Source organism: Alosa pseudoharengus, unplaced genomic scaffold (assembly GCF_046254945.1).
Source record: "Alosa pseudoharengus isolate Yale_2024_CS ecotype anadromous, Long Island Sound unplaced genomic scaffold, YU_APseudo_1.1 YU_APseudo_1.1_scf_1, whole genome shotgun sequence".
NCBI lineage: Eukaryota > Metazoa > Chordata > Actinopteri > Clupeiformes > Clupeidae > Alosa > Alosa pseudoharengus.
Window position 1 is genome coordinate 20,178,096 of NW_027468564.1, and position 13,563 is coordinate 20,191,658.

General features: G+C 42.4%; 1 protein-coding gene across 5 annotated transcripts in view; it reads left to right on the forward strand.

Annotated features, from left to right (window-relative positions):
- The window catches only part of LOC143122857 (NACHT, LRR and PYD domains-containing protein 3-like), a 19,113-nt gene extending 5,774 nt beyond the window's left edge, over nucleotides 1-13,339 (forward strand). For 4 of the 5 annotated variants that reach the window (XM_076283792.1, XM_076283802.1, XM_076283813.1 and 1 more), the window contains 10 exons: nucleotides 1,060-1,118; nucleotides 1,255-3,040; nucleotides 3,613-3,786; nucleotides 7,070-7,309; nucleotides 7,544-7,717; nucleotides 8,072-8,227; nucleotides 10,182-10,355; nucleotides 10,450-10,614; nucleotides 11,317-11,363; nucleotides 11,571-13,339. In XM_076283792.1, coding sequence (XP_076139907.1) covers nucleotides 1,060-1,118; nucleotides 1,255-3,040; nucleotides 3,613-3,786; nucleotides 7,070-7,309; nucleotides 7,544-7,717; nucleotides 8,072-8,227; nucleotides 10,182-10,355; nucleotides 10,450-10,614; nucleotides 11,317-11,363; nucleotides 11,571-12,139 — 3,544 coding nt within the window. In that variant the 3' untranslated portion in view covers nucleotides 12,140-13,339. The remainder of the gene's footprint in view (nucleotides 1-1,059; nucleotides 1,119-1,254; nucleotides 3,041-3,612; nucleotides 3,787-7,069; nucleotides 7,310-7,543; nucleotides 7,718-8,071; nucleotides 8,228-10,181; nucleotides 10,356-10,449; nucleotides 10,615-11,316; nucleotides 11,364-11,570) is intronic. The other variant, XM_076283822.1, reaches the window with a different exon arrangement.
- The last annotated feature ends 224 nt before the right edge of the window (nucleotides 13,340-13,563 follow it).

The following is a 13,563-nucleotide window of genomic DNA, read 5'->3' on the forward strand; positions in this document are numbered from 1 at the left end:
TGCTTCTCAGTGTATCGCTTGTACAACAGCCAGCAGTAAGACACTAGTCGGTGTGTAACAAAGTCCCTTTAGGCAAGTACCTTGCGACACTTTTTGGGCACTCATTGGGCATCCATTTCGGCAGAAATGCACGTGCGCCAGGCTTCATGATACCAATCTTGCTCCAGCAGCGAGATCACAACACATGATTGGCACAATGTCTTCACAACACACCACATTATTGGCTCAATGTATTCACAACAAAGCACATGATTGGCTCAATGTATTCACATGTCGACGTTTTGCTGCGGAAGGGGTGTGATATACGTAGACAACTGCGCTACAAACTACATTTCTATGGAGGATTTTTTGAGTGCTGTGTCTCCTCATTAGAAAGTCGCTGGCGCTGATCATTATTGCACTTTATGTCACATCACACACATCAGATATCTACTGTACAGCTGATTTCATTGCTGAAGTGTTTTGTAGTTGAGTTCCGTTGCTCCTGTCGCGCTTCTGTCAAAAAGTTTAAAAATATGCAACTTATGCTGCACCCACGCACATAGAGTAATGCAGGCATTCAAATGTGTTTTTGGGCCCGGGCTGTAGAACGCCTGCATCGCAGGTGCAAAGCCTTGTTGTTTCTGTAAGGATTATTATTAGAGGTCCAACCAGAAACAATATTTATACAGTTTGTATTTTTCTCCTCCTAAAAGTGTTTGTGGAGCAAAAACCATCAGACCCAGTAACTTGAAAATTAAGAATATGGTCCCTAGCAACACAGACCCCTAAAACCTGAGATACTTCAGCCAATAGGTGGCGCTATATTTCAAATTCAGCATTTTGGCTCTTAGCTCATGAACAGTGCGGTGTAGCTTCACAATTCCTGCATCATTGTAACCACTACATTCATCTGCATCTTATTCCCTTGATTTGCTTTAAAATTGGTAACTATTATTGCAGCAATAATAACATAAATATTGTATAAGGGCAGGAAGTTGGGAAGATCATTTGCTGAACAACAATATTCAGTGAATATTCAAGTGACGCTAAACAGCAACTACTCTTACTTACTCTTAGCCTTCTGGTGCACCAAAGAGGGCAACATCAAGTGGATGAAGAGGATGAGGAAGCCAGAGGTAAGCATGTAGTCATGGTTACAAGATAATCTATCTATTTACCCCTGTGGTATAAGAATTACATACATGTGGAGGACAAAATTCAGGTGTGAGAAAACGTTATATTCTCTCATATTGTATGTTTTCTACCATTTAGCTCATACACCTCTACAAGAAGCACTGGGGGATCACAAGAGCAGCATGCAGAAACGGTTTGAGTGCATATGTGAAGGACTAGAACAGAGAAAACTTAACAAGATCTACACACAGCTCTACATCACAGAAGGAGAAAGTGACGATGTGAATAACGAGCATGAAATTATACAGATGGATAAGCTGTCCCGAAACACACCTGAGACTCCTATCGACTGTAATGACATTTTCAAGGCTTTACCTGGACAAGGCAGACATATCAGGACCGTGATGACCAAGGGCATCGCTGGCATTGGAAAGACGGTGTCCGTGCATAAGTTCATTCTCGACTGGGCAGATGCAAAAACTAACCAGGAAGTCCACCTACTGCTTTTTCTTCCTTTCAGAGAGCTGAACTTGCTCAAACATGACGAGTTCACTCTTCACAATCTCTTGCTTATGTTCCACCCAGAACTGGCAGCACTGAGTGTGACGTGTTACCATGACTTGCAGGTGGTGTTCATCTTTGATGGCATAGATGAAAGTAAACTTCCGTTGAACTTCCAGACCAACAAGCCTGTGGGTGACGTCATGGAGACCGCAACACTGGACATGCTGGTCACCAACCTCATCAAGGGAAACCTGCTCCGTAGCGCCCGTATATGGATGACTTCACGTCCTGCAGCCGCTGGTCAAATCCCATCTGAGTATGTTGACCGCATCACGGAAGTGCGCGGGTTTGAAAACCAGCAGAAGGAGGACTACTTCATGAAGAGGATTGATGATCAGGATCGAGCTTGGGAAATCATCAGTTACATCAAGGTCAAACGGAGCCTCTACATCATGTGCCACATACCAGTTTTCTGTTACATTGCAGCAACTGTCCTGCAGGACATGTTGGGTGAATATGACAGTGCAGAAATCCCCTCAACTCTTACAGAAATGTACATTTACTTTCTGATCATACAGCTGGAGAAGAAAAAACAAAAATATGATGGTGTGAAACCAGAGAGAAAGAACGTCCTGGAAGCAAATCGGGATGCCATCTTAAAATTGGCAAAGCTGGCTTTTAAAAATCTTGAGCAAGGCACAATCCTGTTTGACGAAGAGGGCCTGAACGAGTGTGGCATTAACTTGGAAGAAGCATCTGTGCATTCCGGTTTCTGTACAGAAATTCTGAGGGAAGAACCTAAATTTGCTTTAAGGAAGTTCTACTGCTTTGTGCATCTGAGCCTTCAGGAGTTCCTGGCTGCTTTGTTTGTTTTTGTCTCTTTCATGAATGAGGACATGGCAGCACTGGAATCTTTTCTCAAAGTGAAACCCAAAAAGGTTTTCCTCTACCTCTTGCTGAAGAGTGCTGTAGAAAAGTCTCTGCAGAGCAAAAACGGACATTGGGATCTTTTCTTGCGCTTCCTTCTTGGCATCTCGCTCGAGTCCAGTCAGAAACTCCTTGAAGGCCTGCTGACACGCCCATTAACAAAGAACAAGGAGGAGAACTCCAAAAGCCTGGAATTAATTGTCAAACACTTAAAAGGTGTAGACGGAAAAAACATCTCCCCTGATCGATTCATCAACCTCATCAACTGCTTGTCGGAAATGAAGGACCTCTCACTTCAGGATGAACTGCAGTGTTTCATCTCCTACGAGAAACTACCAGAAACAGAACTTTCACCAGCCCACTGTTCCGCCTTAGCAGACGCCCTCCTGAAATCAGCAGACGTCTTGGACGAGTTTGACATTGACAAATACAACACAACAGAAGACGGATGCCAGAGATTTGTTCCAGTTATAAAATGGTGCAGAAAAGCCTGGTAGGCATACACTAATCCACATGTACAGTATGTTTCTAAATATAGTCAAAAAATAGTGTTTGTCTTTGTATAGAATGGAGGATACACACTGCACAAATATGTATTTCAGAAAAGCTGAAAATTATGTTATTTTCTTTCCTAACCAGTAATGGTAATTTTGAAACCACAGATAAATGAAGACCAATGTGATGGTAGAAAAATTAGCAACAATATTTTATTTACCTGAGTCTGTTAAGAGGAAAAAAGGCATGTTTAGATGCTGCCCCCAGACCTAGCATTGTAGCTTACTGGGAGCACTAGTCATTAGCTGCAGCTACTACTTGATATTTCTCTAAAGACATAGTCACACAAAGATATACTCAGAAAAAGTACAGGAACAGAATGACATGTAAAAAACATGTCATGTCATATGTCGATACAGTATGTTGAAGACACAGTTGACCTAGTTGTCTTCTATCCAAACATAATTATGGAAGATTGGAAGAAAGATGACATAACAGTATGCTTTGGCTAAAAGTATCTTCAAAATATCAGTCAACTTTAACTTTATCAGCAATCTTTTGTTTTTGTAGGCTTACAGATTGCAAACTGAAGGAGGAGTCTTGTGAGATAATGGCCTCAGTTTTGCAGTCATCAACATCCCACCTGAGAGAGCTGCACCTGGATGGTAGCACCATGCCAGACTCAGGAATGAAGGCCGTATTTCGCTCTCTAACAAATCCAAGCTGTATGCTGGAGAGACTAAGGTACACAAGGAGCCCCCTGTAGTCTTTTAAAACGATGAATGTAGTGTTATGATGAAGCTTGTATTCCAATTCCTATAGATCACCTCAACCACCAATACACACAACAGAATACACCATTTCTGGCCATTAGCAGGCTAATGTGGCACCTAGTTGTCTTGTTTGTGAAACTATGTACACAGTTGAGCACATGGTGGACAACTGGCTGAACCCTCAAAATTCCTGACCCACTGAAGATCAGATCTATACAATATATAGATTGTGGCTAGTGCATTTTCATTTCCAACAGCATGTGTAGTCTTAAAGGAACACGCCACCCAAAATCAGTAGTGATATATGTTCTTACCGTAACTTTCACGAGTTGAGTCGTACCTCTCCCGCGTCGGTAGGTGCACTCAAACGCTCTGTCGCACGGCGCGAATGTGTTAGCATGTTGCTATGCTAGCGGGCTCTGCCGTGGCCGTAGAGAGAGGCACATAGCAGTATTCAAACACCTCCACGTTTTACCTACTTAAATACAGTTGCACGAGTAGTTGATGAAAAATGTTAGGGCACACAACATGAAACGTGACGATTTTCCAAGCGAATAAACATGAGAACTACAATGTGTGGCGCAATAGCACTTGAGAGTACTTCGACCTAGCGTGGTAATATTATTAACACCTAATTGTAGATCCTATCCACCACAGAGTTTAGAATCCATGCTGGATCGACCCTCAGCCTCTCCCTCCCCTCTGAGCGAGAGAGGCACACACACTAGAGATGCGCGGATGGGCTATTATTTCAACCATAACTGCATAGCAAAACTTATCATCCATCAGCCATCCATCAGCACCAAAGTTTGTTGACCAATTTTCAAAACTGCAACTGCCCACCATCCGCTGGTTGTTTTAGGCTATATGGGTGATTCAGCGCTGCTGACGTGAGGCTAGAAAGCCCTTGCCTGTTCTAGAAAGACTGATCTAATGCAGCAAATATATTAAAAGGCAAAAGTCGTACATTGGCTAGGCCTATCCCCAGAATATCAGCAGCAAACTCAGTCTCTGTCGCGCAAAACAGTCTCCAAATAAAACGCACATCGGCCTGTTGCCTATTCTGCCAGCTTGTGACAATATATCGTCCAAAATGCTTGATTGCATTGCATTCTCCACATTTTTAGCTACATTTTCATGTACCACATCAGCATTTTTGTTCAGTGATTTTTTTCGTAAATTGCTTTACAATTACCGTCGGGCCCTTGTCAGCAGACTTCGGCTTGCCTCTTGCCATATTCACTCCTTGTCTTCCGATGTCATTTCTGAGTCATCTACAGATGTTCACCTCCCTAAATAATACCAACTTCAACCTGTGTTATATCCTAGATGAGACTGCCTGGGTTATTTTGTTTAGATATTAGCCTATATATAAAACACATAATTGTAGCCTACCATTCAGGGAATAGGCATTTAAAAGAGAGACAGAGAGTGATATGACTAAGAAATGACATCGGGCGATGGCAGTGCGAGATGTTCAGAACGTAAGAGCTAAAACTTCTACAAACTCACTAACATCCACAGCGGAAAAAGAAGGTAAGAAAAATAGTCGGAAAACTTAGATGTGTAAAGCAAGCAAGCAAGTTTGGCGGTTGTTACTAAAAATGTGAACATGCACGTTGCATTGTTGTGCGGTGGACTTTCAGAATGAATGGAGTCGGAGTTTCTTTAATATCGAGGCGTCATATTTGTCCGATGGCCTGCTATAAAATGAATTGCGATGTCTGTCTGAAAAAGACGCGCTCGTGCAGTCAAAATGAATGGGAGTCTTCAGAACAGGCTTGTCAGTCAACCTGACATAACAGTGTGTAAAGTAGCCTATAATGTGAATGACTTGTTATTTTATCAAGGATTTCTTTCTTTTTGCAAAAAATAAAGTACAATAGGCATTAATTAGTAGGCCAGGAGCATGCTGAAATTATGTGGCAAATTGCGTTTTTTATTACAATGATAAAATTGTAAAAGGACGTGACCGAAGCTGAGGCAAGCCAGGCAATAGGCCTATAGGCCCGACGGTAATTGTAAAGCAATTTACAAAAGATTCACTGAACAAAAATGCTGATGTGGTACATGAAAATGTAGCTAAAAATGTGGAGAATGCAATGCAATCAAGCATTTTGGACGATATATTGTCACAAGCTGGCAGAATAGGCAACAGGCCGATGTGCGTTTTATTTGGAGACTGTTTTGCGCGACAGAGACTGAGTTTGCTGCTGATATTCTGGGGATAGGCCTAGCCAATGTACGACTTTTGCCTTTTAATATATTTGCTGCATTAGATCAGTCTTTCTAGAACAGGCAAGGGCTTTCTAGCCTCACGTCAGCAGCGCTGCATCACCCATATAGCCTAAAACAACCAGCGGATGGTGGGCAGGTGCAGTTTTGAAAATTGGTCAACAAACTTTGGTGCTGATGGATGGCTGATGGATGATAAGTTTTGCTATGCAGTTATGGTTGAAATAATAGCCCATCCGCGCATCTCTAGTGTGTGTGCCTCTCTCGCTCAGAGGGGAGGGAGAGGCTGAGGGTCGATCCAGCATGGATTCTAAACTCTGTGGTGGATAGGATCTACAATTAGGTGTTAATAATATTACCACGCTAGGTCGAAGTACTCCCAAGTGCTATTGCGCCACACATTGTAGTTCTCATGTTTATTCGCTTGGAAAATCGTCACGTTTCATGTTGTGTGCCCTAACATTTTTCATCAACTACTCGTGCAACTGTATTTAAGTAGGTAAAACGTGGAGGTGTTTGAATACTGCTATGTGCCTCTCTCTACGGCCACGGCAGAGCCCGCTAGCATAGCAACATGCTAACACATTCGTGCCGCGCAACAGAGCGTTTGAGTGCACCTACCGACGCGGGAGAGGTACGACTCAACTCGTGAAAGTTACGGTAAGAACATATATCACTACTGATTTTGGGTGGCGTGTTCCTTTAATAATGTCAACAATATGTTTGGGATATGATATATCAAAACATATTGTAACATATACCTGTGAGTCGTGGTATGATTGGTATTGTGGGGATATGTTTTGACACACTGCCTGGTATTTTGTTTGTTTTTGCCATTTAAGTTTTTCATTGAAGTTTTGGTGTTGATATACTGTTTAAACCTAAGGCTGACAGCTCAACTTGACAAAAGCAGCACCTACTTTTGCCATGGTCTGTGTTGTCTTTGACAATACCACATAACACACAAGTCTGATGTCAAATGATTGATTTATATAAATGTGATATTGAATATCCTGCAGCCTTGTTTTCTGTAAACGTCAATACGGTATCACACACTACATGTTTGACCACCTGGGCTCCTCTCTTGAATCGTTGAGACAAGACTCCCGGCTTGTGGATCTGGATCTGACTTGCTGCAGCATAGATGCAGGACTGACGAAGATGGGGATCTTAAAAGTAGGACTGAAGAAGGATTGTGACGACATGAAGGTCTTAAAAGCAGGACTGATGAATCCTCACTGTAAAGTCAAGAGATTGAGGTGAAGTTACTCCGAGAATATACAGCTCTGGAAAAAAATAAGAGACCACTACACATTTTTCTGATATCATCCTAAAGTTGCTGAGTGACATTCTAATGAGTTGATGTCATATTCCAAATCAAGAGACCACTGCAAATTTGAATATGACAGTCAACTCATTTGAATAAACAGTAAACACTAACAATAAAAACCCATGTAATATATCTGCCATTTGCCATAATGTTTCTCCCACAGCCTGAGAAAGTGCAGCCTTTCTTCAAGTCACTGTGAGGATGTGGCCTCCATTCTCTGCTCCTCTGCCTCCAGCCTAATGGAGCTGGACCTGAGAGACAACGACCTGCAGGACTCAGGAGTGGAGCTGCTCTCCTCTGCACTACAGAACTCACAGTGCACACTAGAGATCCTGAGGTATACACACACAGACACACACACACACACAGTTGTAAATTAGCAAACAATGACAGTGTTCAACCAATGTCACACACACACACACACACACACACACACACAGTTGTAAATTAGCAAACAACAACAGTGTTCAACCAATGTCACACACACACACACACACACACACACACACACAAACAAATATACAAAATATGTCTTACTGGTGCCAATACTGAATATGCTGTCAGACTGGAGACTTTAAGGCTATCTGTTGTTACTATTGTTCCTTTTATTGACAGCATACTAGTATCGCTAAGCAAATGTCTTGCTTATTTGTTCCTGTGACATTTGGAGAAGATACATTTGTCTTTGTAGACTATCAGCCTCCAAGCTCACCGAGGCGTCCTGGAGGTCTTTAACGTCGGTCTTCCAGGGGGAACTGGACCTGAGTGAGAGCAGGCTGCTGATGTCAGAGCTGGAGCAGCTGTCGGCAGCACTGAGGAGCCCAGACTGCAGAGTGAACACACTCAGGTGCAGCCGTCTGTTATGGAACATAAACAACACTAATGGGGAATTCAATATTAAACAGTGATGCATTCAGATCCCAATTGAACTTTTGTTCATGAAGGATCCACTTGTTCTTCACATCAACCAGTCATGGTTGTCTAATGGCCGCAATCAGAAAAGATGCAGATGTTGCAGTGATAGGTGTCTTTTTTCTGTTGTTTTGTATTGGTAGTAAGTGTTTTGTGTGCGCCTGCTCATGTGAACTGGGCGCCTGGCCTTTTGTGCTCGACCTCACAATTTTTGGCAGAGGTGCCCAAAGCTAATCTGGCCACGCCCACTTGATATCCTTTCAGAGAGATACTAGCCTGGAACCCAAAAAATGTCCGGCCAATCAGTGACAAGAAGGGATGACGCTGTAGTCTCGAAAATCGAAAGTAGCTGTGGTAAACGGTTACCCTGGAAACCAGACTCTCTGACTTCACAGAGAGTCTGGCCTAGATCCATAGGCGTTCGTTTATTTCCAGGTGGGAGGGCACAGTTTTGAGGTTTAAAATCATTGGAGTTCCTTTGAACCGCTTTGAACCAATCACTAACAACCGGCGTTTCGTCATACAGAGAAGTTTCTCTGCAGCACGCCCATAACAAGCACGGGTGCATCTTATCAGCAAACAATCACACGTTTCATCTGCGTAACTCTCGCCAAAATGCATCATATAGTGTTTTGTGAATGTACCTAAGTCAAACTTTCATATAAATGCATAAGTACGTACAAAGCGCCACTTTTAAGCTTGTATGCGTTGGTGGTGAAATGACCTTTTGAATGGGATTCCTATAGGGCTACTACTTTTTTGATGCAATCGCGTCAAAATCGCTATTTTTCAAATACTATGAAGGCTCGACACAACATGAAACTTTGATCGAAGTATCATCAGTGTCTCTACACATGAACTCGAGCATTGAGAACATTGTTGGTGTACACAGAGTTTACTAAAAGAGAGGTTTTGAACAACTTACCTTGTTTTTTCTGCTCGCTGCCATTTTGCCATCTTGCAAGGAGTGAGTTGTCCAAAATCTTTCTTTTTAGTAAACTATGTGTACACGAACAAAGTTCTTAATGCTCGAGTTCATATGTAGAGACGCTGATGATGCTTCGATCAAAGTTTCAAGTTATGTCGAGCCTTCTTAGTGTTTGAAAAATAGCGATTTTGACCCGACCATGTAGTCTACTAAACTACAGTTTGACTCTGGTACGTTCGTAGCCTTTAGTGACAAAATCTATGACTAAAGTTTAGCTGACGATATAACATCCTACTCCACTGTGACTTCGTTCATGACACTCCTGTTAATAGGCTAAACTATTATTTACATTTGCTCAAAGATTTCATAAGTATAAGTCATTTTCGCTCCCTACGTTGATGTATTCCAAGCGATCTGCTTCAGGGGCAGGGACGTAGTAATTGAAACACCATGCCTGGGTACGTAATCGCTCTCAGGGACACCCACTGTTCGCTGGTTGGTCGGCTGCCCAACTGCCGAAGTAAACGAGCGTGAATCAACCTATTCCAGACGGAGTACTGTAGGGAAAAGAAATCGACCGGAAGTACGTAGACAGGCCAAGGCCAGGCTAGTAAACGGTAGTAACAACACCTGCAAACATCAAAAATTGCAGTCGGAAGAACGTGTACTGTAAATGTATTTACAATAGATGTTGACCTACCTATAGTTTCCTGTCTGCCAATCAGTTTGTTAAGTGAGCGAAGTAGGAAGTAACGTAAAGAATTCCTGATCAATGTGATTGAAATTGTTGGTCCAGCCTAACCAAACATAATGCTATGTCTACGCCTGTCGCCATGCTAGTGTTGGAGACGTTGGAAACATGAATCACTCATAACTCATAGTTATGAGTAATTCATGCTTAAAAACAGGGGAATGTCATGAATATTATCCTTTCCTCCTTCCTTTCCTTGTGTGTGTCCAGGCTGAAGCAGTGCTTTCTGAAGGATGACCACTGTGGGGTTTTGGCTTCAGTCCTCAGTTCAGACAGGACCCACCTGAAGGAGCTGGACCTGAGTGACAACGACCTGCAGGACTCTGGAGTGGAACTGCTCTCCTCTGGACTACAGAACTCACAGTGCACACTAGAGATCCTGAGGTATACACACACACACACACACACACACACACACACACACACACACACACAGGTTGAGCAAGAGAGAGACAGAATAACATCTTTTCTCCTGCAGGTTGTCGTTCTGTGGCGTGACTGAGAAAGGCTGTGAGTTTCTGGCTTCTGCCCTGAGTGCAAACCCCTCCTATCTGAGAGAGTTGGACTTGAGTTACAATCACCCAGGAGACACTGGAGTCAAGCTGCTCTCTGAGAGAAAGGACTGCAAACTGGACACACTCATGTAGGTGGTCTGCAGACCTGTGTGTCTGTGTGTGTGTGTGTGTGTGTGTGTGTTTGTGTGCATATTGTATATCCCTCTGTGAATGTGTATTTCTCCCAGTCTGTATCTGCTATTTCCCCTTTAGTCAGTAATGCCTTTACCAGTGTACTCAATAATGCATTTTATTAAATACTTAACCTGCAGCCCCATTTTAATTGTTTTGCCTGATATTGCACATCATCTACTTATAATTGTATTGTGTTTTTATATGGTACCTAGTGATATGCACAAAATACATGTTTCCATAGAAAGTTTTACATACACAATTCCTGAGAGTCTAAGCTTTCAAACAATATATAGTATCACTATGGTGCTTTGTGGCATGGTGCATAAAATGTGTCTACAGTACGGGGGAAGGAGGGGGGCACAGGAGGGGGGGTGGGGGGCAGTATAAAGTATATAGTTACCCTCGGTGGCAGGGCCAACGAGGGTAACTATACTCAGTAATGCCTTTTACTAGTGTACTCAGTAATGCCTTTTACTTGTGTACTACTCAGTAATGCCTTTTACTAGTGTACTACTCAGTAAAGCCTTTTACTAGTGTGCTCACTGCTCAGTAAAGCCTTTTATTAGTGTACTCAGTAAAGCCTTTTACTAGTGTACTCAGTAAAGCCTTTTACTAGTGTACTCAGTAATGTCCTGTTTCCTCTTCATGTCCTACAGTGTTGATCATGATGCAGAGTGTTGGCTGAAGTCAGGACTGAAGAAATGTAAGCACTGAGAAATAAACATTGAGTGTGTGTTTGCGTACACACATTTGTGTGTGTGTGCGTTTGTGTGTGTTGTATTCATAAAATTATTAAAGTATATTTAGTAGATTACAACATTTATATTCCCTTATTCATGTGATAACTACTCCTCTCTCCTGGTCTATGTCTATGTGTGTTTGTGTGTGTGTGTGTGTGTGTGTCTCATAGACGCCCATGAGCTCAAGCTGGACCCCGACACAGCCAACTATGTGGTTTCCATCTCTGAGAATCAGCAGAAGTTAACTACTTCTGACGAGAGCTACCCCGACCACCCTGACAGGATTAAGAGCTGTGAACAGGTGTTGTGTAGTGAAGGCCTGACTGGACGCTGCTACTGGGAGGCCGAGTGGAAATTCAACACTGTCTACGTAGGAGCAGCGTATAGGAAACAAGGAATGAAGGAGAGAGACTGTCGTCTGGGACTCAACGACACGTCCTGGGGCCTGCTGTGTCATCATTCATCTAACCTTTTATATCAAGACACCTACACTGCCAGCCATGAACGTAAGGCCTCGCCCAAAGTTTCACTTACGTTTGACTGCAACAGAGTAGGAGTGTTTCTGGACTGGCCAGCCGGTACTCTGTCCTTCTACAGCGTCACCTCTGACACACTCACCCACCTTCACACATTCCACCACAGATTCACAGAGCCCCTCTGTCCAGGGTTTGGCTTCCGTTTGTCTTTGACATCACGTGTAACAGCCAATGAGGGTTTCATTTCCCTATGTCGGGTTTGAGAGGTGTTTAACACACTGCTGCCACCTACAGGCAATATCAAGAACAACAGACAACAAACTAAAATGGGTAGTTTCACAATCATTATTCACATACAAGCCTATGTGTGGTACACATATTTTTAGGTACACATATACACATATATGAAGAGTTTGGTCCCAAAATGCTATATCTTTGTTTTTAAAAACATGAAAAAGGCTATTTATTTGTGTATTTCAGGTAATATCAATGAAATTGCAGTATTGTTTTGATTGATTAAAAGATAAATCAAATAACAATACCCAATTACAGTTCCACTGAAATTACTTGGAAAACAAAATGTAAAAAAAAAAATATATGAAAATTCAACAAAATGGTGGATATAGCATTTTCACATCAAACTCTTCATATACTTTTCCTTTTTTCCCTTAGTAAAAGGAATCAAAATTTAGCTTTCGTTCCCTGAGCCAGATTTGAAAACAGTTCATGGCTCACGGAGTCTGCTGTAGTATTTAGTTTGTGCTGGCTCTTCTCGATACTGTCCAGATCATCAAGGCTAAAGAGACCCACCTGGAGATAGATGGCATAGAGGCCTCTTCTCTGTCTCCCTTTCCTTCATCGGACTCATAAATCAGATAAAATGTATAAATGTATAAATGTATCCATAATGGGGCAGCCGTGGCCAACTGGTTAGGGCTTGGAACCCGAAGGGTTGCTGGTTCAATCCCTGACCAGTAGGAAAAATGTGGGCAGGCTAAGTGGTTGAGCACTGCTCTCCAATGGCTACAATGCCCAAGTGCCCTTAAGAAAGGCACCTGACCCCTCACTACTTCCCGAACTCCACTGTAGCAAGGCAGCTCACTGCTTCCGGTTAGTGTGTGCTTCACCTCACTGTGTGTTCACTGAGGGCTGTGTGTGTTTCACTAATTCACGGATGGGATAAATGCAGAGACCAAATTCCTTGCATATGCAAGTATACTTGGCCTATAAACCTGATTTGCATTTACATGTTAGTTTGCTAGTTTGTTAGTATCTCTCGCTGAGGCTTTTTATGAATGAATTGAATGTTGGTGTAGTTTTAATGGGTTAAAATGGGGTGGAATGGTTACAAACAGTTACAAAGTTTTGAGTGTTGTGCTGGGATATTGTCACTTACATGTATGATGACTCATGGAATGACTCTTGTCCAATCAGAAATTAATAAATAGTTTGACTTGATCTAACTGTTGTATAATTAATATTCTTAATACTCAGTGAAGGTGTTCCATTCCTCATGCTATTGGTTGGGGACTAATGTGTGTGTGTGTATGTACAGTATGAGAGATTCTGTAATTCTGTTATATTCAGTGAAGGTGTTCCATTCCTCATGCTATTGGTTGGTTCCTATAGTGTCTGATCCAACAGCCAAGCCAACTTAATATAGTACAACATGCAGAATAGAACAGCT